General features: G+C 36.3%; 3 protein-coding genes and 1 pseudogene across 4 annotated transcripts; all 4 read left to right on the top strand.

Annotated features, from left to right (window-relative positions):
* Positions 1-965: 965 nt before the first annotated feature.
* Positions 966-27,278, top strand: LOC109182183 (putative wall-associated receptor kinase-like 16). Its single transcript, XM_019332278.1, has 4 exons — positions 966-1,937; positions 2,247-2,423; positions 3,367-4,626; positions 27,151-27,278. The coding sequence occupies exons 1-3, from the start codon at positions 968-970 to the stop codon at positions 4,602-4,604; spliced, it is 2,385 nt and encodes a 794-aa protein (XP_019187823.1). The 5' UTR covers positions 966-967; the 3' UTR covers positions 4,605-4,626; positions 27,151-27,278.
* On the top strand, positions 5,550-6,819 carry LOC109181184. Its single transcript, XM_019330936.1, has 2 exons — positions 5,550-5,982; positions 6,122-6,819. Exons 1-2 carry the CDS (start codon positions 5,550-5,552, stop codon positions 6,817-6,819), a joined length of 1,131 nt encoding a protein of 376 aa, XP_019186481.1.
* On the top strand, positions 10,892-21,221 carry LOC109181183 (annotated as a pseudogene).
* On the top strand, positions 23,752-27,277 carry LOC109182184 (wall-associated receptor kinase 2-like). Of its 2 annotated transcripts, XM_019332280.1 has the most exons (4): positions 23,752-24,775; positions 25,232-25,408; positions 25,850-27,101; positions 27,149-27,277. In XM_019332280.1, exons 1-3 carry the CDS (start codon positions 23,806-23,808, stop codon positions 27,079-27,081), a joined length of 2,379 nt encoding a protein of 792 aa, XP_019187825.1. In that variant the 5' UTR covers positions 23,752-23,805; the 3' UTR covers positions 27,082-27,101; positions 27,149-27,277. The 2 variants fall into 2 exon arrangements, with proteins under 2 accessions (XP_019187825.1, XP_019187824.1); XM_019332279.1 differs by having other exon boundaries at positions 25,850-27,277.
* Positions 27,279-27,321: the final 43 nt, after the last annotated feature.

Here is a 27,321-nt window from a genome sequence, read left to right as displayed (position 1 = left end):
AAAAAAAAAGTATTTCTATACATACTACGTAGTACTATCTAACCGTTGATGAGACATGCCATTTTTCTTTATATGTGTGTGAATTGATAAATCCTATTGAGTGGAAATAAAACTATTCTTTCATTATTATATGACAACTTGAAATGTGAAATATATCACACTTGCATATAAGATGTAATATAACAACGAAAGTCGAAGTAATTATTATTATTATTATTATTATTATTATTTTGTTGAAGATAAAGTCAAAGTAAACTTAGAAAACAGTTTACAAAATTCGTAGCAGTACGGACTGATAATATATAGGGGATAAAGTACAAATAAACCACCTAACTATTTGGGAAGGAACAATTAAGTTATCGAACTCGAATAACCCTCAAATAAGCTATTAAACCCGGAAGAAAAGAGCAAATAAGCCATTGAATCCTGAAAAAAAGAACAATTAACCTTTTTTACAGGTTAATTTCAGTTTTTTGCCGATTGGATTGCCAAATATTTATTTTATTTATATTTATTATTATTTTATTAATATTATCCACTTGGATAGTATTATATTTTAAAGTAATTATAATCAAAATAGTTTTGTTTTGTCGGGATTTTAAAGTAAAGTAATATTATCTAATTACTGAATCTTTTGTTTAAAAAAATAATAATAAATAAATAAATTAGATCTAGATAAGACAAAACTACTTTAATTATAATTACTTTAAAATATATTACTATGTTGGTAGATTATAATATTAAAAAAAAAAACCTTAAATAAAATAAATATTTGGTAATTCAATCACCAAAAACTTAAAGTTAACCTGTTAAAAATGTTTATTACTTTTTTTTTTTTGAGTTTAATGAATTATTTGAAGATTATTTGAGTTCCATAGCTTGATTGCTTTTTTCCAAATAGTTCAGTGGGTGTACTTTATCCCAATATATATAGACAATAGCATTGCCTAATCTTTTATCCACAACCATGCAGCCAATTAACTTTGCTGTTTTTCTTCAACTCTTCTCTCTCTCCTTTATCCTTTTAGTGCTTTCGTTCGCCATAGCCCAAACCCCAACCACTAACGCCACCGCAACCGCCACCAACGCCACCACAACCACCATCACCAAAGGCGCCACCATAACTAAACCGGGATGCCCGCGTAAATGCGGGAACCTAACCGTTCCGTACCCGTTCGGAGTCGGCCTAGGATCGGGTTGCGCCATTAACCCCAGCTTCGAGATCAACTGCAACAAATCCTACGATCCTCCGAAGCCTCTGATATCGAACACCCAAGTCTACGACATCTCCGACGCCCATGTTTGGATCTCCAACGTTCTTGCTTTCAAATGTTACACCCCCACAGGTGGCGTGCGCCAGGAGTTCACGACGTGGGTCAACCTCGGAACTTCAAGCCCATACACCTTCTCGCCGCAAAACAGGTTCACCGTCGTCGGCTGCGACGACGGCGCCATCTTGTCCGGTAAAAACAGCTTAACCGGTAAAACCTTCGCCAACGGCTGCCCGGTCGTGTGCACCAAACCGGAGGACGCGCGGGCCGGGTACTGTTTAGGCGCGTCTGGGTGCTGTCAGATTCCAATTCCGAAAGGGTTGAAGTCTTTTAACATAAGCACTTGGATCAGCATCGACAACCATACTAATGTCTGGTCCTATGCTCCCTGCGGCTACGCTTTCCTAGGCGAGGCGGGTCGGTTTAATTTCCGAGGAGTGAGTGACCTTAGAGATCTCAACTTTACGCGACGGACTTTGGATAGTGTTCCTATCCTTCTTGACTGGGCTATCGGTAATCTTACCTGTGACGACGCACGAAAGAGCCACGACTATGCATGCAAGGAAAATAGTCACTGCGTTGATGCCGATAATGATTCTGGAGGGTACCTTTGCAGCTGTAATGAAGGTTATGAAGGCAATCCTTATCTTAGTCATAGCTGCCAAGGTATATATAAGGAAAGCATGCGTAACTTTATTTTCTTATACCTGTCACATTTTCCATAAGTAGTGCTAGATGTCTAGATTTATCTCTTAAGGGCCTCGGCCCAACAATTCCTAACCACCCGGTGCTGGACTTGGCCATTCTGGCTTCCACACAACAATTCCCCAAGTACTTGTCAGCCTTAATTGCACTGTTTTTATGTAGTTTGGGAGTGGAACTCGATCATGACTTGACTTTGATACCGATTGGTTTAGTAATTGGATGTTTTTGTTTTTATTGTAATTGGATGTTTTTGTTTTTATTGTGTTGCAGATATTGATGAGTGTGCAGATCCAAATAAGAATAATTGTGAGAAGATATGCACAAACACGGCAGGGAGCCATAAATGTTCTTGTCCAGATGGGTACCGTGGTGATGGGAAGAAAAATGGAAGTGGATGCATTGCCCCTAATAATAATTCAGAGTTTCCCTGGATCAAGTTTTCTGTGGGTAAGTACTTCGTAACAATTTATCTTAATAACTTATATTCAATGATGTGATTGCAATTAATACATTCAGGGACGGAGCCAAAGAGGCAGGGTCAGCTGCCCCCCTCACCCCACTCCACTCTATATATAATTTTTGTATGTATATATGTATATATAGTATATGTGTTAGTATTAGTAAAATAAAACTATTAAATATCAACAAAGGTTGATTTAGATGAGTTGGTTGAGTACATATTGATTTTTGCTAAAGGATAGGGGTTTTAATCTTGCCATTGACATAGTTTTTTTTTTTTTAGTTGGCTTCAACAGTTTTTTGGACTCATTCCCTATGATTTCAACACAGTCACGTTTTCAATAGCTGTTTAATATTTAATACACACACACATATGTATATGTGTATATATATATATATATATATATATATATATATATATATATATATATATATATAAGTGTTTTTTTTAAATTATCTCTTTTATTTTAATGTTTCGTCTTTACTGCAAAAAATTTCTGAATCCTTCCCTACTTCTTCGCCCCTCTCAACCGAATTTCTGGCTCCGTCCCTGAATACATTGATAATATATAAATATTCATAGATCAAGCTGCATTATTAAACATTTTTTTTTAACTAATATCCATCAACATCTAATATTTGTAAAGAAACATAACTTATGATTAGGAAAAATTGAGTCACACCGTACATTTAATTACATCATAACAATGTTGTTAAGCATGTGAGCTAGTATAGGCCTAGATAATAAATTGGCAAATGTTTGAATAGCCTACTATAGGACTATAATTAAATGGAAAACATGTTTGAAAAGTCAACGGTTATCTTCAATAAAATGCTAGCTAGACAAGTAGGGGTGTCAAGGTGACACCACTGTAAAGACGAAGTCCAAGGACATCAATTTTATTTGGTAATAAAATCATACAAAGTGCAGGACTGGGAGCTGGCTTTTTGTCATTGGTCATTGGAGTAACATGGCTGTATTTCTTTTTTAAGAAAAGAAAACTCATTAAACTTCGGGAGAAATTCTTCCAACAAAATGGGGGTCTAATCTTAAAACAACGAGTCACTACGACTGAAGGTGGTGTAGAAGCAACCAAAATCTTCACAGCCGAGGAGCTGGAGAAAGCTACCAATAACTACGCGAGTGACCGAGAACTTGGTCGAGGAGGAAATGGCATTGTTTACAAAGGCATCCTTCCAGATAAACGCATAGTTGCCATAAAAAAAGCCAAGAACGTGGATGATACCAAAATAGAAGATTTCATCAATGAGGTTGTCGTCCTCACTCAAGTCAACCATCGAAATGTGGTGAAACTCTTAGGTTGTTGTTTAGAAGCAAAAGTTCCTTTGTTGGTCTATGAGTATGTCTCTCATGGAACACTCTCCGAGCACATCCTCAACCAAGGCGGGTCGAGTTGGCTATCATGGGAAAATCGTTTAAGAATAGCTACAGAAACAGCTAGTGCACTTGCTTATCTCCATTCCTCAGCATGGATGCCTATAATACATCGAGATGTAAAGTCTGCCAATATATTACTAGACGATCATTACACCGCAAAGGTAGCAGATTTTGGTGCTTCGAGACTAATCCCTTTGGATCAAACTCACCTAGCTACCTTAGTTCAAGGAACATTTGGATATTTGGATCCTGAATACTTTAGAACCAGTCAATTGACTGAGAAAAGTGATGTCTACAGCTTTGGAGTAGTTCTTAGTGAACTCTTGACTGGGATGAAACCAATATCTAGAGAAAGAAATGAGGATGATGTGAATTTGGCATCATATTTGGTAACCTCCATGAACAAGAATCAATTGTTCAAGATTTTGGATCGTCGGGTTTTAAGGGAAGCGGCCTTGGAGCAAATTCAAAAGGTTGCCGAGCTTGCAAAGAGATGCCTCCACTTGAATGGTGAAGATCGACCTACAATGAAGGAAGTGGCCATGGAACTCGAAGGGTTGAGGAAGCTTAATAGACAAGCATGGAATAATAATGGACAACAAGTCTTGCATGAGGCATTTGGTGGTGAAATGAATGGTCAGGATGGATCGTCGTCAGACCTTTATACAGTCCAGTTGAATTCTTCTACGTTCACTAGTGAGTATTCTGGACAATATACCTCCAACAGTTCCAACATGACATCTCCTTTGAATATTAGTAGCCAAAAGTGATGCCTTATTTACAACTTTGCGTAAAAAGAGCTTTACTATGCTTAATTAACAGACATGCATGCATGCATGCTAGGCTTCAAACTATTTTCAATTCCCATGTCAAATGTTGTAACACCTATGATTAATAAAATGTTATCATTTTTGGTTGCTTTTCTATATATATATATTTTCGGTTGTGTTTGGATTGATAGAAAGATTACCACGTGTATCTAATCATAAACTGGAGGTTTTGTTTTGTCTCATAGATTAGAATTGAAGGAGTTTTGAATTGGGACAAAAAATACAGTCAAAGAATCTCTTCTTCTCTGTCAATGGAATTGGTCTGCCATAGCTAGGGAGGCAGCTTCCTGGATGGTCAAAATATTCTGATCTTTACCTTCTTCTCTGATCTTTTCGGAACATCTATCCATATAATCAAAGTGCCTTAGAGTAATGGTGCACAAATTAGAGTTCATCGGCTCATCATGTATGGTTCTCAAAGGCTATTCCTTTATTATCCCATTTTGTATGATCTAATTATACAACAAGAATTGGAAAATCAGAGAGGGATTTTTAACAAATTGGAAAATTGTTTGTTTGTATGTTTTTTTTTGGGAGGGGGAGGGGTTGTGGTTCCTACAAATTAAGGTTTCTTTGTGGGGTCCTCATTTTGCACAAGAAGACGTACCATCCGTGCGTACAGGGAAAGTTTGCGCCCAATATGGGAGTGTATAAATTGAAATTTAACAAAATGAAAAATTGTAATTCGGTGAAATTGAATTAGGTTGTATGGGTTTTAAAGAGCTGAGGGCTTTTAATATAGCAATGCTAGGTAAACAGGCATGGCTATTTTTAACAGACCCGGAAACACTCGTAGCCAAAATCTATAAGGCAAGGTATTATCCCACAACCAGTTTTACAGATGCAACTATTGGTAATTGCCCGAGTTATTGTTGGAGAAGTATAATGGCGGCCCATGCAATGGTAGTCTCAGGGGTGCGAAGGAGGATTGGGAATGGACAGACAACCCTAATATGGGGACACCCGTGGTTACGAGATAATCCTAGCCCATTGATTCAAACAGAAATGCCACAACAATTGAGAGAGGCGCGAGTTGCAGGACTAATTGATTCACAGACTCATACCTGGGATCCGCATATTCTGTCTGATTTATTTATTCCTGAAGATGTGGAGCGAATAAATATGATCCCTGTTAGTCCTGAGTATGAGGATTCATGGTATTGGATGAGTGACCCAAAGGGGACATATACAGTAAAGAATGCCTACAGGCATATTGTGGGAGATTATGAGAATAATCCAGCGAATTTTGATAAGTGGATCGCAATGTGGAAAATAAAAGTACCCCCGAAATGGAAAACTTTTTTGTGGAGAGCCATATGTGATATTTTGCCAACAACCCTTAACTTGATATTTAAAAGGGTGGAGGTGGACCCAACTTGCCCTATGTGTGGTTTAGATCATGAAGATGTGTTGCATGCTTTAGTGCTCTGTGTTACCTATTATTAATATTGTTGCAGACTCGTTTACAACATGGCTCAAAGGGGTTATGACAGTCTTGACGGAGGAGCAGATCCGGTTAATGGTAGCAGTATTATATTATATTTGGAGAACCCGGAATTCAGCTGTCTGGAAGGGATCAATGATGCGGCCTACCCAGTTGGTCAAAGCAGCCACCGTGGCACTACAGGCGTACGGCACTGCTCATGTTGGCCGAACCAACCCGACACCGGCGACGGACCACGTGAATGGTCCAGGAGGGGGTGGTCTACGATGTTATGTGGACGCGGGTTTCCGGCACGACACGGGCGAGGCTACTTACGGCATGGTAATTATAGCGCCAGATGGCTCGTTTGTGGCAGCAAGGAATGGCAAATTACCAGTTTGTTTTTCACCACTTATGGCGGAGGCTCAGGCATACAAGGAGGCTTTGTCCTGGCTACTTGAACGGGACACCACATCAGTAAGTTTACTCACGGATTGCATGGAATTGGCAGCGATATTCAGGCACCATCACACGCCGATACATTCGTACGTTGGGGTCACAGTTGACCAGTGCAGGACGTTTATGTCGTTTTTTAATCGTATTACTTTGGATTATATTTCTAGGCAAGTTAATTTACATGCACATGCTTTAGCTACGTTAGCATTTACTCAGGATCAAGCTATGTATTGGGATGCTATCCCACCTGACACTATTTCGACTTTGATTCATTAATACAATCGCAAGATTGACCTTCAAAAAAAAAAGAATTAGGTTGTAATTAAATTGTAACTACATCCAAATAAATAACTTATTAATATAGTTAACGCCTACTACTACAATCTGCACTGCCTCGTTATACCTATAAATCATATATATATATATATATATATATATATATATATATATATATATATAGAGAGAGAGAGAGAGAGAGAGAGAGAGGGGTGCGGTTGTGCGGTTAAAACATAGCCATTGATTCGGCTTAAATCAATGTTCATGATTATAAAAATTTAAAAAATTAAAAAAAAAATGCAGTGATAATTTGGTAATTTTTGCATCTAGATCAAAATTAAGGTGAGTGGTTTTGTGATTAAGGTGCGTGAGTTTTGTATATAAGGTGCGCGAGTCTTGTGCATAACGTGCTTGAGTTTTGTGCTTAAGGTGCGTGGGGTTTGTGTTTAATGTGAGTATGTAGTTGTTAAAACTTAAAATGCGTGGGTCTTGTATTTAAGGTGCGTGAGATTTGTGCTTAATGTGAGGTGCGTGGGTTTTGTGCTTAATGTGAGTGGTTGCTAAAACTTAAGGTGCGTGAGTTTTGTGCGTCAATTTGTGCTTAATGTGAGACATTTTAAAATTTTAAGTGCGCGGGTCTTGTGCTTCATGTGCTTTGTCTGTGCTTAAGGTGCGTGGTTTTTGTATTTAAGGTGAGTGATTTGTGTTCTTAAGGTGCTTTGTTTGGGTGCTTAAGGTGCGTGGTGATTTGTGTACTTAAAGTGTGCCATATTAATGCTTAAGGTGCGTCCAACTGCACAACCACACCGGAAGTATCAACCGCACCTGAACCCTTCCATATATATATATATATATATATATATATATATATATATATATATATATATATATAAAAGCGCTCATATGTGGTCATGTCATTAGGTGTGGCGATGTGATTGTATCTGCATCGTTGAATCAGTTTATACCTATTGACTTGCCATAAAAACACAAGAGTAATAGAGTATTACGGAGTATTGGCATTCAAAAAAAAAAAAATTACGGAGTATTAGGTAGTTGACTTTGACTAGATATTGTTTTGAATACACAGCTGAAAGAGATGGAATAATAATGTAGTTATAGGTATACAAATAACATATGAATAGTTTTCAAAAAAAACAAACATATGAATCAGTAAAACGTAATTCAAGGAGACTCATTAATTAGATAGTTGATTTGATAATCACAACATTCTATATTTGATTAAGGGTGCGTTTGGAAACTCGGAAAATGACTTCTGGAAAATATTTTTCGAGTTTTCAGTGTTTGGCAAGATTGGAGAAAATGAGGTCAATGAAAAATAATGTCTTAGTCAAAGGAAAATATGTATGTTTTGGGGAAAAATGACTTCTATTTTTTTAGGGTGAAGTTATTTTTCAAGGGATGCGCATGCAAACTTTTTCGGGTCTAATTTTTTCTGAGCTTTTACGAGTCGGCCCACTAAACCCGCAAGTTAGGTTTCATGCAACCATAGCCCGCCCCACACGGGTTGACGGGCCTCATGGGCCGGTCTGCGGGCTTTTTCTTTTAAAAAAAAAAATCAAAATTTAAAAAAATAACTAAAGTCTACAAATAATATTAATTTTTTGTATTTAATTTTTTTACGTTAATTTTTTAAAATGTTAATATATATATATATATATATATATATATATATATATATATATATATATATATATATATATATATATAAAGAGTGCTATTCACAGAAGAATTTTATTAAAAATATTAAATAATTAAAATTTTGAAGTATTCGATTCTTTTCATTTTCCTCTCATTTTCTGGAAAATGAACCAAACACACAAAGTTAATTTTTCGTTGTGTAGCCAAATACCGGATAGGAAAATGTTTTCTGGAAAATGACTCACCAGAAAACATTTTTCAGAAGTCATTTTACGGGTTTCCAAATGAACCCTAAATGAAAATTGTTTATTGATTGTCTTAGTTTGAATTGATCAACTATGAATTACATTTCGATTAATTACCTTCTTATGGTCTTTTATCAGCTAGGATTATAATGTGGATTTTACATATCTTCAAATAGCGGTTGCTTGCTTTATTTATAGTACAACTTAAATACAAGTCTGGTAATTAATGTCATGCATACGCACCTATGAATTATAACATTCAAGTAACAAACCAAACATGAACACAAGAACTTTTCAAAAAAAAAAAAAAAAAAGAACATGAACAAAAAAGAAATGGAGGTCGGCTGATATGAAACATCTACTCCAATCCCTTTAATTATCTTTTTGGTGACCAAGTCTTAGTGTAACATAGACTTTTTAAAAATATATAATTTTTTTTTTATTAAAAGATTCATACAGAATCTCTTCAAAATTATTTATTAGATTTTGTAGCAGTATATAAAGTTTTATTTTACAATATGTACTTATAAACATTTAATGACTTTTATATATTTTTTTATTTTAAAAAATTTATAAAATTATTAAAAATCTAAATTAAATACATTGTCTTATAACCCCCCCCCCCCCCTCTCTGTGTATATATATATATATATATATATATATATATATATATATATATATATATATATATATATATATATATAACATATCAGATGCGAAGGAGTCCCCAATAAATTGAATGAAATTTTTTTTAAAACGCAGTGCCAATTTGATAATTTTGATAGGTAAGTGCATATTTTTTATCTTTAGGTACCTTAGGTTTTGCCGTCGAGTGCAAATTGTTGTGCCTTGTAGTGCACATTGTTCTCCCTAGTAGTGCATATTGTTGTGCCTTCTAGTGCATATTTTTAATAGGTTGGTTCAATAGGTTTAACAGGCTTACCGGCTCAATAGACCGTTGCTAGGTCCCGTGAAAGAAGAAAGGAAACAGGTTCAATAATCCCGTGAAGATTAATAAACATCTTGTGTCTTCTAGTGCACATTGTTGAGTTTTCTAAGATTTGAATTGAATGCAAATACAGTAGATTAGAAGCGTACTTTTTTAAAGAGCCGTTGATCTGGACATATCAACGTGTGTGTGTGTGTGTGTGTGTGTGTGTGTGTGTGTGTGTGTGTGTGTGTGTGTGTGTATATATATATATATATATATATATATATATATATATATATATATATATATATATATATATTTCTTACATAAATTGATGTACTGCAATTGAAAAGAAAAATCGAATTGGTTGCCACAAAAGTAGTATGTATTATAAATTTAAATAGAATATCACTTTTAATTGAAATATATATAATGTTATGTGTGTGATAACACCTTCGTTACCATCTCAAATAGGTGGTCACAGAATTGAACTCCCGTGGTTAGGACATTAATTTTTTGGGCTGAAAAAGAACGAGAAAGTACATATACTACATTTTAACTCAAACGAGTATACTTTGAAATCAATTTCTCATTCATCAATTATCTATTTTGAGTTTATAATGTTTCGAATTAAACCTCACACTTATGAGAACCTGAAACCATTTTGACCCGACCCAAATCAAAAATGAAACTCACTCAAAACTTTGCCTGAAATTAGTCATTCTACATGCCAAATTGCTAATTTTCCAACAAGTAGCAGAGCCGAAACTTTATCTGCTTATACAAAAGACATGCTTTAATACCAATTGTCGAGATCATGTACTTCTCATAACGCCAAAAACTATAGTTACTAGTGAAAGCACAAGTTTATTTCTTTATATATACTTGTATAAGAATTAGCGCCACATTTTAATAATAAGACATTAGACTCAGTCCTCCCCGCCTCCATCCTAACTTTCTATTCAACCCCTGGCCTCCCAAGATTTTTACCTGCCCGGGATCATGAATATGAGATCAAATATTTTATATAAGATTTAATAAAAACAAATTAGTTAAAATGTCGTTATTCTTTCTTATTTTATAGCAACTAGAAATGCGACATATTTCATGTGAAAGAGACCCATGAAATTAAAGTCAAATTAACATGGAAATCATATCAAAAATCATAGGGCGTGACTAATATATATATGGTAATAAACGCAACAAAACTGCATGCAGTATCAAAGTATCCACAACCATGCAGCAGCCAATTAGCTTATCTGCTTTTTTCCAAGTTACCCATCTCTTCTCTATCCTATTAGTGCATTCATCAGCCATAGCCCAAACCCTAAACCCTAACAAAACAACCACCATTACCAAAGGCGCCAACATCACGAAGCCGGGATGTCCCGGAGTTGCGGAAACCTTATTGTTCCTTACCCGTTTGGAATCGGCCTAGGATCGGGGTGTGCTCTCAACCCGAGCTTCGAGATCAACTGCAATACATCATACAACCCTCCGAAGCCTTTGATATGGAACATCCAAGTCTACGAAATCTCCGACACCCAAGTTCGGATATCCAACGTTCTAGGTTTCAAATGTTACAACCAGACAGGGGGCCTGTTCTGGGAAAATCCGGCGTGGATCAACCTCGGACTCGGAATTTCAACCCCGTACACTTTCTCAGCCCAAAACAGTTTAACTGTCATCGGGTGTGATGACGAAGCCATGATGCTGGGTACCAGCCCCATAACAGGTAAGACACATTCTCTTATGACTTATGAGACCATCTCACAAATCATGTATTTGATAAGTATACCCGCATGGACAGCTCAACTGATAATAGAGGTGAAGTTTGTAAAGAATGACCAGGGATCGAGTCTCACCAGGGAACAACCTCTCAAAATGAGGGGCTCCTTGTGCGCAGTCAGCAAAGGTCTAGCCTCTGTGGTTCATGCTCAGTTGAGTTACCATGATTTACATCCTCCCAGATGTTCTGTTGGGCCGGGGTGTGGGGGCGCTTAGGATTGAGGTTCAACATTTTGGAAAGAATGTATTTGATAAGTATTATATTTTTCTACAATAATCATCAAATAATTTAGATATTATAAGTATTACATTTTTTCAGTAACTATTCAAGTATTTAACCTTAAATGCAGAGATATTACATTTTTCTTTAAAAATAACAAACAGTTTATTCCTATTAGTATTATATTTTTCAGCATAAATATTATATTTTTATCATGATTCAACTCGTCTCACTAGTAAAAATCAGTGAGACAGTCTCACAGAAGACTCACTCAACAGGTAAAACCTTTGTCAAGGGATGTGCGGTCACGTGCACCAAACCAGAGGACGTAGTTGCCGGCAAATGTTTAGGCGCTTCTGGTTGCTGTCAGGTTCCGATTCCGAAAGGGTTGAAGTATTTTAACATAAGCATTATGAACAGCACGAACAACCATACTAAGGTTTGGTCCTATGACCCTTGCGGGTACTTTTTCTTAGGCGAAGCGGACAGGTTTAAATTCGGCGGCTTGGATGATCTTAGAGACGAGAGTTTTCAGCGACGGTCGGCGTTGGACAGTGTTCCTATAGTACTGGACTGGGCTATCGGTAGCGTGAGTTGTGACGCAGCACGAAACGGCAACGATTATGGGTGCAAAGAAAATAGTCACTGCGTTGATGCCGACAATGATTCCGGTGGGTACCGTTGTAGCTGCGACGATGGCTATCAGGGAAATCCTTATCTTAGTCAGGGTTGCCAAGGTATTTAATTAACTCCGTAGACCAAATCAATAAACTCAGATAAATAATGTAGACAGAAAATAAGAAATGGATAGGAAATATAGTAAAACGCCTGTTGTAAGGTCGCGGGGACCAAATATAGTATTAGGATCGTGTTTGCCAAGCTATTACAAGATAGTGTAACACTATTATAAGAGTAGTTTAGGACAAATAAAATAGAACAAGTCTTAACGAGAGAATAGAGAGGCTTTGTATACATAACGCACCCCTAACCGTCCCCTAAAGAGGAGGGGACGGTTATAACTGCCTCTGATCCTGTTCGGAGCTCGAGTAGGTTGGCCGAGGGGGTGAGCTCATGGGCTCGGCTCAACCAAGGAGGTTGGCTGAGAGTCGACTGAGGAGGTCGGCCCATGGGCTCGGCTCGGGTCATGCGCGGGGCTTGATCTTGTGACCCCGGGTCTTCGATGCTCCATTTCTCCAGATCGGTTCGCTCTATTTCCAATATGTCCATCAATATTTTTCTTTATTGGGAGGAAATTAAACTTGCCAAGTTGGTTAGGTTGTGACTTAGTAACTAAAAGGTTACATGTCTAACTCCCAACGAAAGTAGTCTATTGATTTTCTTGATTTGAGCCGATCAACTATGGGTAATATAATCTAATAAGCCGATTTACCTCCTTTTGATCTTTTGTCTATTAAGGTCACAAGATCGGATTTACCCCGTGCACACCCTTGATAGTAACAACTGTTTTCCTCCTCACCCAAAAATTTATCTTTAATAATTAATTAGATTTTTTTCTTTTTCTTTTGTGTTGCAGATATCAATGAGTGTAATGACTTAAAAGTTGAATAATTGTGTAAAGCTATGCACAAACTTGCCAGGAAGCTATAGTTGTTCTTGTCCGGATGGGTACAGTGGTGATGGGAAGAAGAATGGAAGTGGATGCATAATTGCAGCCCCTAAGTCAAAGTTCCCCTGGATGAAGCTTTCTGTGGGTAAGTATTTAATAATCTAATAACGGCCAATATAAGTTATATAATCTAATATCCCAGTTTTATTAGGACTTTAATGATTTAATTGATTTTAATCAATACACTGTCATGACACTTAAAAGGTATTCTTGAGGTAAATCATGTCTTTGGGGCTGAGCTTACAAAAGATCAACCACAATAAAATAAATCAACTTAATTTGAAAGTCGAATTTAAGAACTTGTAATTTTATGACTATTAAATAAAAAACTTGATTAATTTCACAGAACTTGCCCCTTTTGTATGATTTTTGAGGCATAGATGGAAGTATATAACAATATAAAACAATTTGTTATATATGTGATTCTACTTTACAAATAACACATGATTTAAGATTACGTATATATATATATGAATAATTGTGTAAAGCTACTTTGTAAACAATTTGGATCACATGAGAACAAATTCTTAGGAGAAAACTAATTTAAGAACAATTTCAACCTTACATCTGAAAAAATTAAATTAGATTTTATTAAAAGAAAATATGGTGGCATTTTCATAATTATCATCAATTTTACTATACAAACTTGAACACCAAATTATGCAATTTTTAGACTTTTTCTTGTTTGCACATTTAATAGTAACATTTTGCACATTTAGTATTAACATTTTTCATATTTTGTATTAAAAGATCGCACTTGTAAAAATGTGAAAGTGCATTGCACATAGGGGTTCAATTTTAGAGTTTATGATTGAGTTTTTGGTTTTATTTGGTTTAGTTGTTCACTTTTTACTACTTAATGGTCTAGCATTTACAGTTTAGATTTAAAATTTAGCTTTTTGTTTGATTTTATAAAATTTACCAGATTTGCATATTTAGTTGTTAAGATGGCATATTTAAGTGTTAAAGTTTGCATGGTGAAGTTGATGATAATTATGAAAATGCCACCGCGTCTTTTTAAAAAAATCTGATTAGATTCGTCGAACTTTTACAGATGTAAAGTTGAGATTGTTCTTAGTTTTCTCTTAAGGGTGTATTCTCATAGGATTCTAAGCATATATATGTGTCTTTGTTTGGAAGGGTTCAGCTGTGGGTATAGCTTCCCGTGCGGTTAGCGGTTGACATACCTTTAGTTTAAACATTAAAATGACACACCTTAAATACACAAACCACACACACCAAAAGCTTTAAGCCGACGCACCTTGAGTGTAGTACACAAATCACACACCTAAGATTTTAAAATGACACAGCTTAAGTTTCAACAACTCAAGCACCTTAAGCATACAAATCACACATTTTAAGAAGAAAACCTCGCACCTTAACAACCCAGAAGGCCAACCGCACGGGAACCCATATATATATATATATATATATATATATATATATATATATATATATATATATATATATATAGATTTTGAATCCGGTGCACCCCCCTTAGTCAGCCGAGTCCGTGAGCCCAATTCCTGGTCGTTGATTTCTTTTGATGAACGGATCAGATGGGGTTCTTAAAATCCTCACGTGTGCTGATTGTTTGTATAGGAAGGGGTATTTTTGTACTTTCTCTGTGTCTTTTATTATTTCATTGCTTTAATCCCGCCGGTTTCTTTGCGAGTGGGAATAGATTTATTAGGGTTGTCTTTTTGTTCTCTCACCTTCTCTCGATTTTGTCTATATTTTCGCCCTCTCATCGCCTCCCTCTCATCGCCTCTGCCGATTCTTCTTCCTCCATTCGAAGCATCTCTCCAGTTACACGGCGTAGAGTCTCCATGGCTGGGTCTAGGAGGCAACAGTTTAAGCGGCTTAGGGGAATTTCGTCTGCTTCAAGTACAGGTTCTAATATTCGCCTTTCCCTTTTTTTTTTTTCTTTTTTTTTTTCTACTTTGTTTTGTGATATTTTTTCTGGGTTTTTCTGGTTTGTTACTGCTACGTATGAGACTGGGTTGGCATTTAGGAGTTTGGATTTTTCTTGTGTTTGTAGTTGTTGTTTGTGTGGTTTTTTTTTTGGGGGGGGGGGGGGGGGTGTTCACCGGGGGGCGGTGGTCTTTGCATTCGGCGTTGTGGTTTGGGTTTTGGGGGCACGGGGGCGAGTGTGACTGCGGGTGTTTGTTCGATTTCTGGGTTAGGGTTGGGGGGTTTGCAGTGGGATTTTTTTTTTTTCCGGATGGGTCGGTGGGGGTTTGTCTTTGAGGGTGTGCATGTGTGGTGTTTTTGGGTTTTCGACTCCGGTAGGTCGGTGTTTGTCATTGGGGGTAGGTGGCTTGTGTTTCGGGTGTTGTTTTTTTTTTTGAGTTTTTCGGTGGGGTTTTTTTTTTTTTTTTTTTTTTTTTTTTTTTTTTGTTTGCCGTTTGGTACGCTGTTTGTTTGTTTGTTTTTTTTTTTGTTTTGTTTTTTTTTTTTTTCTTGTGGAATTTGCATCTATAAATTGTGTGTTGTCAAATGTGATGTTTTTGTGTGTGTTTGAAATATTGGTGCGTGTTTGTTGTTGGTTTCCAGCGATTTGGGTGTACAGTGGGTAGGTATGTTGGTTTTTTGCTTCAAGATTTTAGCATTATTTTCTTAGCATTGTTCTTTTGTATTTCTTCTTTTTTATGCTATGTTGGTTGATCTATTTGGGTAGAATATCTTATAGCTCTGGAAACACAGTTGATGATAAAAATGAATGCATATCCTTTTCTTTTTCCATGTTTAAGAGTAAGAGATATGAAAGTTATTAGCAAATGTTAAAAATAAATATTGCCTTTGCTGTCAAAATGTTGGACGCTACTGTTAAACCTGTTTACTGTATTTTTTAATTTCTCTCACTGTTAAGTGTGTGCGGGGTTGAGGTGTGGCTTGTGCGTCGGGGTTGGGGGGTGTTGTCTTTTGTTGTTAGCTTTGTGCACTATGGGTATTTGGTCTGTGCTTCGGTCATTCCTTTGTCATTTTTTTGATGTTCGAAGATTAGTTCGACGGTGGTCGGTGGCAACTAGAATTTTCGCATTCCGACGAGGCGGGCGAGGTTTTTGGTTGGAGACAGTTTTTTTTTTTTTTTTTTTTTTTTTTTTTTTAAATATAAACAGGGTGTTGGTTTGGTAGTGGGGAGAGGGTGTGTTTGTTCTGGCGGTGGGGGTATGATGTGATCAGAGTTAATGAGATTCAGAAGTTTTTAGACATCTCTTCGGTTCAGACCTACATTATCAACAGCGCTAAAGTTGTGTTCTTGAATGAATGGCCGCAGCCCAGGCCGGGAAAGGGCGTCACCAATACCTGTGAGGTCTGTGAGCGCAGCCTCCTTGATTCCTTCCGCTTCTGCTCTCTCGGCTGCAAGGTATTCTTATTTACTGCATTTTTTCTAAAGATTTTATTGCTTTTAATCCAGGTTTAATGTCGTTTCTCTGTTTGATTATCTGCTTTTACTGCTTCAATACTTGATTGCTTGAGAAAAATCCAATCACATTAAGGAAAAGATTTGAGAATTTGGGCGTAAAAATCTTGATTTCTGGCGATTTTGTTTACAAATTTCTGAGAATTTTGGGTTTCTAGGCATTCATTACAGATTGTTGGGACATCCAAGAACTTCGTGAAGAAGCCGAAGCACTTCTCGGAGAAGAAGAGGGCAGCGGCGGCTTAACTGGTTAGTCTGTATTAACTGGTTTGTATATTCAGAGGCTTTAGTTTGTGCATTTTGTGTATACAGTCTGGTTTGCACATTGTTGGTGGATTCCTGGTTTGTGCATTGTTGTGTGTAACCCTGTGCATGTTATGCGTTTTGGGAATTGGCATTACGATGTTTTTTTTTTTTTTTTTTGTTTAGCTGTGGAATGGCTTTTTTTTTTTTTTTTTTTTTTTTTTTTTTTTTTTTTTGGTGTTGGATTTAGTTTGAGGTCATTTTTTTTGTTTTGTATGTGCGCTGCTGCGTGTTGCATGTGCGCAATGTTGTTGATTGTTTTTGGTCCTTTTGGTGTAGGGGTAGGAAGCTGGATGTTTTTTATTACTATTTTTGGTGTGTACCTGCTCGGTTTTTAGTTCATTGGTATGGGCGTAGCAAAGGCGTGTGAGTGTGCATTGGTAGGCTTTGTGCTTATTGCGTGTGTCACTCTGTCTATTATGAACTGCGTTTTTAGCTTCTTCGGTCTGCTTGTGATTGGTTTAATTCTCTTTGTTTTTGGGTGTTATTTTAAGTATGTTTGCATTTTTAGTGGTTATTATATATTTTAAGTATATTCATTATGCCATTTGCAGGTGATGGTGTTCCTGAGCCCGTTTGTGTAGCTGATCCAGTGGCACCTTTGCCACATCCGGAAACAGTAGGAGTGGCCGAAGAACCCGATCGGCCGGTGACTTTGCCACAACCTGAAGCAGTTGAAGTGCACCTAAGCCCCGATCACCCGGCGCCCGATGTGGGTGGGTCAATGCATATCTCTGCCTCAGAGTGTGCTTGGTTTTGTAATGTAATGCTTGGTTTTGTAATGTTTTCAGTGTGTTATTTAAACGTTCAATATTGTACAAATTACATATCAATGATTCACCGTAGTAGGTATACTTTGATTTTTGATCCATTCTTGCGTAATTTAGGACGTGTTACTTCTTTAAATTTTTCATATGCCCTAGCTTATTCATAGATTATTATATCGTTTGTGCATATAGAGGGTCTGGTATGTGCATATTGATATTCAGTGTGTTATGAACATGTTTTTTGTATTAAATAATACCACGGTGTTTTTAGTCATTGGTATGTGCGTAGCAAAGACGTGTGAGTGCATTGAAAGGATTTAGTTAAATAATACCATGGTGTTTTTAGGGTAATTGGTATGTGCGTAGCTGGCGAGTGTTAGTGTGCATTTTCGGTCTGTGCGTGTGTGTATATAGATTGTGCGTAATACGCTTTCAGAACATAAACAATGCCAATTTTCCCTAAGAGCTATACATGCGATATGCACATGCCTATATCCTCATACGCACTTTACACTGTAACTTTCATCAATACAGTGATATTAGTTGTACTCACCGTGCTTACCCTCCCACACTGTTCCAGTTCTTTAAAAAAATTCGACCAAACCATAAATTCAACATTATAACATTCTACGCACATACTATTTGTTGTCTACGCATCATCCCGCCATCCTATCGGCCAAACAAATAACCATGTACGCACCCACCTGAACACGAACACGCTACGCGTGTCAATGGACTACTACTTCATCCAACAACCACACCCCCCCTCCCACCCCCACCGGGGAAAAAAACTCATTCTTCAGTATATGCACAGACGCGGACATGTAAATGCACATGCCTATTTCTTCATATGCACATGCCTATTTCTTCATATGCTTTTATTTTTTGTACAGGCGATATGCACATGCCTATTTCTTCATATGCTTTTGTTTTTTGTATTTGGTGTGTGCATTGGAGTGTTATGACGTGTACAATAGCCCACATGATTCAAAGTTCCATTGCCAACATAAAAATGCACACACCAGTGTAAAAACAAAACTAAAAAAACGACATGATGCTAAGTTCATTTTCCAAAAATTTGCAAACGCCAAATCAAACAAATGCACACACCACCGTAAAAATAAAAAATAATAAAAAAATAAAAAAATAAAAAAAACAAACTATTAATTTTTACAATATATTCCTTGTAAAACAAGCCAACCACAAGAAATCACGCACAAGAAAAGGCCTGTGCATATAGTGGTTGCATATTATAGGGATTGTGGTTGTGATTTTTTTTCCCCAATATTCAGCGTATGCACAGACGATGGCACGTAAATGCACTTACCCGTTCGTTTTCTCCTCAAGCCTTGTTCACGCCAAGTTCACCTCATCAGCCTTTGTAGTAATTCAAAGTATTAATTTCCATTCATAAACTCCCTAATTTAATGCTACAGATTCCAATAATATTATGTCCATAAATAAATTAGAATTACAATTACTAATATATCCTTTACATTGGAAAATGTCCTTAATTACTACCCTAATCTCTTATAATCTCAACCATTGATGGAAATTGAATCAATGAATATTAGGAGGCCTCATGGTCTCATCTATTAGAGGGGGTGCACCGGATTCGAAGCTTATATATATATATATATATATATATATATATATAGATTTAGAGTGGTCACCATTCAAGCACGTGGTAGAGTAAGTATGATTGATGCGTGCCTTTTTAATTTTCTCCATTTCCATAAAAAAAAAAAAAAAAAAAAAAAAAAAAAAAAAAAAAAAAAAACCTAAATCTTGGTCTAGAACTCAAATATTCGGTTTCATCTCTCTTTCATGTAAGTAAAAACTTACGAATTAAAACTTGTGGAAAATATCCTATCCAGATTGTTGTTAAGGTATTTGTTTTATTGAATTTGTTCCAAACAAAATCATACATTAATTAGTAGCTTCGTAGCCTGTCAATATTAAGTTCACTACTTCTTTTGGGTTAAAATTAATAAATTATACAACTTACAGGGTTAGGTGTTGGCTTTTTGTCCTTGGCTATTCGAGTAACATGGCTATACTTTTTGTACAAGAGAAGAATCATAAGACTTGGAAAAAAGACATTCCGAAGAATTGGTGGGCAAACCTTGAAACAACGAATCAACAAAATTCATGACGCCGTGGAACCAATCAAAACCTTTACAGCCGAAGAATTGAGAAAAGCCACAGACAACTACGTGAGTAGTCGAATACTAGGTGAAGGAGGACACGCCATTGTTTACAAAGGCATACTTTCCCATGACCAAATAGTTGCCATAAAAACACCCATAAGAGTGGATCATACCAAAATTGAAGATTTCATCAATGAGGTTGTGATACTCACTCAAGTCAAACACCGAAATGTGGTCAAACTCCTAGGTTGTTGTTTAGAGACTGAGGTTCCTTTATTAGTCTATGAGTATGTCTCTAATGGAACACTCTTGGAGCACATCCACGAAGCAGGTGAGTTAAGTTGGCTATCATGGGAAAATCTTTTGAGAATATCAATTGAAATAGGTAGTGCACTTGCTTTCCTCCATTCTTTTGCACCAGTGCCTATAATACATAGGGACGTAAAGTCAAGTAATATATTACTGGATGATAATTACAGTGCTAAGGTATCAGATTTTGGCATTTCAAGACCAGGGCCGTATTTTAAGTTTTTGTGGTCCTGTTCTAGTAAATAAATGTGGTCCTACAAAATTACAATTTTGAAAACCAATACATGTAAGTTTCGAACCTTTGACCTACAAGTTAAAATACAATAAATACATATTCTCACCACCTCTTCATAAAACCTTTTATATTCAATTGAAAACTTTTAATTTTTATTTCGAAACTAACTGTGTAAAAATTAAATATTGAACCTCTAAAATTTGGGGCCCCTCTAAAATTGGGGGCCCTGTGCGGTAGCCCAGCTTGCACAGCCTAAAATCCGGCCCTGTTCAAGACTAATTCCTTTAGATCAAACACACAAGATGACTCCTGGCCAAGGAACAGTTGGATATTGGGACCCTGAATATTTCACAACACACAAATTGACGGAGAAGAGTGATGTGTATAGTTATGGAATAGTTCTTTGTGAACTTTTGACGGGACTGCCAGTGATATCTAATGAAAGGAGTGATGATGACATAAATTTGGGTCAATATTTGATTAACTCCATGAATAAAAATTGCTTGATCAAGATTTTGGATCATCGCATTTTGAAGGAAGGAGTGTTGGAACAAATTCAGCAGGTTGCCGAGCTTGCAAAGAAATGCCTCCACTCGAATGGCACAGAAAGACCTACAATGAGTCAAGTGGTAATGGAGCTTCAAGGGTTGACAACAAGTAATAGTAGGAATGACAATCAATCAAGTGAAACCAAGTTGCTAACCTTTTGATCCTCAACGAGCTAAGATTGATTCGAATGAAGAATAATATTATCTATCATTAATTTGAGTTTAATTAGTTGTTAGCTGTTAGCTGATTGGGTTAATTAGATGGTATAACTATCTAGTGGATAACATTAGCTGATTGTAGAAACGTGTTTGGTAAATTAGCTGTCTGTTTGGTATAATTTCTATTCTCAAAAAACTAATTGAAACAATTACTTTGATTAACTTTTTGAATTTTAGTATTTTGGAGTTACAAAAGGCTAATTAACCAAACACTTATATTGATTTTTTAACCAAATCAAAAAGTTAATAGTGATCAAATAAGTCAAAATTGATCTATAGACTAACTATTTTACCAAACAGGGTCAAAAATAAATAAGGAAATTTTATAATCAGAATACTTATAATAAATTATTTTTAATCATTAACAGTTCAAGCCCACTTTGTAAAAATAATAAAAGTACAAAGTGTTCTAGACTTCAAGTATAGTGACTGTCTGACTTTGATTGACTTTAATCATCAATTTTAAAACTGATGAATTTTAACCCTCTATTTATTAATTTATTGTTACTTATGATCTTTCATTAAATTTTTAAAAATAATCATTTCAGACAATATTAACAATGTAATTTTATGGCTTTCAAAAAAAAAAAAAAAAAACAATGTAATTTTATGTTCCAATTCTAACGTCCACATTCTTGTCTCATTGGTAATCATGAATTACTGCGTCTATCCGTCGCTTATCAATTATACATTTTTGACATTTCAACGCCTAATTTTTTAGTCCCACTATATGCCCATTTCTACATATTGGTAGTTTGATTTTTGAATTTTGGCAGTGTGAACGTGCATCAAAATTCTTGATGAGCATAAAACAGTTCTTTCATTCTATCACTTTCCTATTTGGTATTTATTTATCAATTTATACTTACAAATATATATGATATTTATGATTTTTTTAGTAACGAGAGAAACTTATCACCACTACCCGATGATGTGCATTAAGTAAATTTTGATTTGTGATCTTAAACAAAGGATCATAATGAGGTAAACCAATCTAAGTTGTTCATAATTGATTGTCTAATAAAACCTTGAAGCTTGCTAATGAATTCTAATTATTATGGCTAATGAATGTTCAATAACTACTTTTAACTAATGACCTCAGAAAGATCATTGAATTTCCACCCTGCCCATTAGAAGAGAAATATATTATTAATTGGAACATTTTTTTTTCTTCTAATTGAGTAGATAATATAATAATTGTTCTAAAACAATACACAATAATTGTACAGATGTATAATGAGATGTTTGGTTGAATGTAGTTGCAATTCAATTACAGCATAATTCTTTGACCATGCAAATTATAATATTTGATCGTATGAAATTGCAATTTCACCGAAATGAGTTTTGGTGAAAGCATGTTTGGTAGTTGGGTGAAATTTGAATGATTATTTATAATAATGTTTTGTTATGTATGACCTTATAATTGCAATAAAGATTTTAAAAATACAAAAAAAAAAAAAAATCAACACAATTAATCTGAATAGTGAAGATAAAGTTAGCAGACAATGCACTGAGAATTAATCCTATACATCATCAATGCCCTCATCATTTGGATTCAGATTCAATCTTGTGACAACATATTTAGAATAATAACATAGATGTCATTACACTAGATAGTGGTACTTGCCAACACACCCTTATAATTTAAAGGAATAAGGTTCAAATTGGTCACTGAACGTAACCTGAAAATGCAATTAGGCCACTGAACGAAAAAAAAGTGCAATTAGGCCACTGAACACTCCAAAAATGTGCAATTTCACCTGATAGCAGGTTATCTGCTTACGTGGCAGCTGAGTTGGCATTTTTAATAAATTTTAAATCATTTTTAATAAATTTTAATAATAAATTTTTATTTCAAAAAATTTTTAAAAAATAAAAACGACTTTATTTTATTTTTTATTTAATTTTTTTTTTCAATTTTTTATAAAATTTATTATTAAAATTAATTATTAAAAATTATTTAAAAATTATTAAAAATGACAACTCAGCTGCCACGTAAGCAGGTAACCTGCTAAAATTGATGGTAACCTGCTATCCGGTGAAATTGCATACGTTTAGAGAGTTCAGTGGCCTAATTGCACGTTTTTTGATTGTTCAGTGGCCTAATTGCACTTTTTGTTCGTTCAGTGGCCTAATTGCATTTTCAAGTTACGTTCAGTGGCCAATTTGAACCTTATTCCTAATTTAAATAATCTCTACTCAAAAAAGTACTTCTATACATACTACGGAGTACGTACTATCTAACTGTTGATGCGACATGTTATTTTTCTTTATATGTGTGTGACTTGATAAATCCTATTATGAGTGGAAATAAAACTATTCTTTCATTATTATATGACCACTTGAAATGTGAAATATATCACACTTGCATGTGAGGTGTAATATAACAACGAAAGTCAAAGTAAACTTTTTGTTTTTGTTTTTTCTTTTTTTTTTTTAAGATAAAGTCAAAGTAAAACGGACTGAAAGTCTGAAATACTGAATAATGAATAATATATAGAGGCCAGTCCAGGCCAGGCAAATAGGCAATAGCATTGCCTAATCTTTTATCCACAACCATGCAGCCAATTAGCTTTGCTTTTCTTCAACTCTTTTCTCTCTCCTGTATCCTTTTAGTGCTTTCTTCCGCCATAGCCCAAACCCCACCAACCACTAACGCCACCGCAACTGCCACCAACGCCACCACAACCACCATCACCAAAGGCGCCACCATAACCAAACCGGGATGCCCGCGTAAATGCGGGAACCTAACCGTTCCGTACCCGTTCGGAGTCGGCCTAGGATCGGGTTGCGCGATAAACCCCAGCTTCGAGATAAACTGCAACACATCCTACGATCCTCCGAAGCCTCTGATATGGAACATCCAAGTCTACGACATCTCCGACGCCCATGTTTGGATCTCCAACACTCTTGCTTTCAAATGTTACACCCCCACAGGTGGCGTGCTCCAGGAGTTCACGACGTGGGTCAACCTCGGAACTTCAAGCCCATACACCTTCTCGCCGCAAAACAGGTTCACCGTCGTCGGCTGCGACGACGGCGCCATCTTGTTCGGTAAAAATCGGTTAACCGGTAAAACCTTCGCCAACGGCTGCCCGGTCACGTGCACCAAGCCGGAGGACGTGCAGGTTGGGAACTGTTTAGGCGCGTCTGGGTGCTGTCAGATTCCAATTCCGAAAGGGTTGAAGTCTTTTAACATAAGCACTATGATCAGCCTCAAGAACCATAGTAATGTCTGGTCCTATGATCCCTGCGGCTATGCTTTCCTAGGCGAGGCGGACCGGTTTAATTTCCGAGGAGTGGATGACCTTAGAGATCTCAACTTTACACGACGGACTTTGGATAGTGTTCCTATCCTTCTTGACTGGGCTATCGGTAATCTTACCTGTGACGACGCACGAAAGAGCGACGGCTATTCGTGCAAGGAAAACAGTCACTGCGTCGATGCCGATAATGATTCTGGAGGGTACCTTTGTAGCTGTAATGAAGGTTATGAAGGCAATCCTTATCTTAGTCATGGCTGCCAAGGTACATATAACATTCCTAGTTTAGTCTTGTTAGGACTAAGTGTTTATTACTATGTCAAAAGTTATAATTATTTATTAGAAACAGGGTGCTAGATTTATCCCTTAAGGACCTCTGCCCAACAATCTCTAGCTACCTGGTGCTGGACTTTGCCATTCGGGTAGTTTTGGCCTTAGCCCAACAATTCACATAGCACATGTCAGCCTTAATTGCATAGTTTTTATCTGGTTTGGGATTGGAACTCGGGACACGACTTTGATACATATTCGTTGAGATCACCATCACAATTAATAAAAGAAAATTTTGACTTCCGTAACATAGGCACTTTGACTAACTACACAAATCTTGTCTTTTGATTAGAAAAGTTTCTTTGTTCTTACGTAAATCTCGATTAGCAACATTGGTATATTATATGGGTATTTAGTAATTGGATGTTTTTCATTTTATTGTGTGTTGCAGATATTGATGAGTGCGCAGATCCAAATAAGAATAATTGTGAGAAGATATGCACAAACACGGCAGGGAGCCATAAATGTTCTTGTCCAGATGGGTACAGTGGTGATGGGAAAAAAAATGGAAGTGGATGCATTGCCCCTAATAATAATTCAGAGTTTCCCTGGATCAAGTTTTCTGTGGGTAAGTACTTCGTAACAAATTATATATCTTAATAACTTATTTTAATGATGTGATTGCAATTAATGCATTGATAATATATAAATATTCATACATCAAGCTGCATTATTAAACATTTTTCATTTTTAACTAATATCCATCAACATCTAATATTTGTAAAGAAACATAACTTATGATTAGGAAAAATTGAGTCAAACCTTTATTACCTCATAACAATGTTGTTAAGAATGTGATGAGCTAGGCCTGATAATAAATTGGCAAATGTTTGAATAGCCTAGCTACTATAGAACTATAATTAAATGGAAAACATGTTTGAAAAGTCAACGGTTATCTTCAATAAAATGCTAGCTAGACAAGTAGGGGTGTCAAGGTGACACCAGTTTAAAGACTAATTAAGTCCAAGGACATCAATTATATTTGGTAATAAAATCATACAAAGTGCAGGACTGGGAGCTGGCTTTTTGTCATTGGTCATTGGAGTAACATGGCTATATTTCTTTTTTAAGAAAAGAAAACTTATTAAACTTCGGGAGAAATTCTTCCGACAAAATGGAGGTCTAATCTTAAAACAACGAGTCACTACGACCGAGGGTGGTGTAGAAGCAACCAAAATCTTCACAGCCGAGGAGCTGGAGAAAGCCACCAACAACTACGCGAGTGATCGGGAACTTGGTCGAGGAGGAAATGGCATTGTTTACAAAGGCATCCTTCCAGTTGATAAACGCATAGTTGCCATAAAGAAAGCCAAGAACGTGGATGATACCAAAATAGAAGATTTCATCAATGAGGTTGTCATCCTCACTCAAGTCAACCATCGAAATGTGGTCAAACTCCTAGGTTGTTGTTTAGAGGCAAAAGTTCCTTTGTTGGTCTATGAGTATGTCTCCCATGGAACACTCTCCGAGCACATCCACAACCAAGGCCGATCGAGTTGGCTATCATGGGAAAATCGTTTACGAATAGCTACAGAAACAGCTAGTGCACTTGCTTATCTCCATTCCTCAGCAGCGATGCCTATAATACATCGAGATGTAAAGTCTGCTAATATATTACTAGATGATCATTACACCGCAAAGGTAGCAGATTTTGGTGCTTCGAGACTAATCCCTTTGGATCAAACACACCTGGCTACCTTAGTCCAAGGAACGTTAGGATATTTGGATCCTGAATACTTCAGAACCAGTCAATTGACTGAGAAAAGTGACGTCTACAGCTTTGGAGTAGTTCTTAGTGAACTCTTGACTGGGTTGAAACCAATATCTAGAGAAAGAAATGAGGAAGATGTGAATTTGGCATCATATTTGGTATCCTCCATGAACAATAATCAATTGTTCAAGATTTTGGATCGTCGGGTTTTAAGGGAAGCGGCCTTGGAGCAAATTCAAAAGGTTGCCGAGCTTGCAAAGAGATGCCTCCACTTGAATGGTGAAGATCGACCTACAATGAAGGAAGTGGCCATGGAACTCGAAGGCTTGAGGAAGCTTAATAGACAAGCATGGAATAATGGACAACAAGTCTTGCATGGGGCATTTGATGGTGAAATGAATGGTCAGGATGGATCGTCAGACCTTTATACAGTCCAGTTGAATTCTTCTACGTTCACTAGTGAGTATTCTGGACAGTATACCTCCAACAGTTCCAACATGACATCTCCTTTGAATCGTAGCCAACAGTGATGCCTTTTTTACAATTTTGCGTAAAAATTAAAGAGCTTTACTATGCTTAACAGACGCGCTGACATGCATGCATGCTGCTAGGCTTGAAACTATTTTCAATTCCCATGTCAAATGTTGTAACATAAAATTTCCTTTTAAAAAAACTGTTGTTGCTAATTTTGTACGGATTAATAAAATGTTTTCATTTTTGATTGCTTTTCGATCTTTTCAGTTGTGTTTGGATTGATATAAAGATTACCA

The sequence above is a fragment of the Ipomoea nil genome, unplaced genomic scaffold (genome assembly GCF_001879475.1).
Source record: "Ipomoea nil cultivar Tokyo-kokei standard unplaced genomic scaffold, Asagao_1.1 scaffold1043, whole genome shotgun sequence".
Classification (NCBI taxonomy): Eukaryota; Viridiplantae; Streptophyta; class Magnoliopsida; order Solanales; family Convolvulaceae; genus Ipomoea; species Ipomoea nil.
Note: the sequence above shows the minus strand (reverse complement) of the source record. Positions and strands in the feature narration are given on the sequence as shown.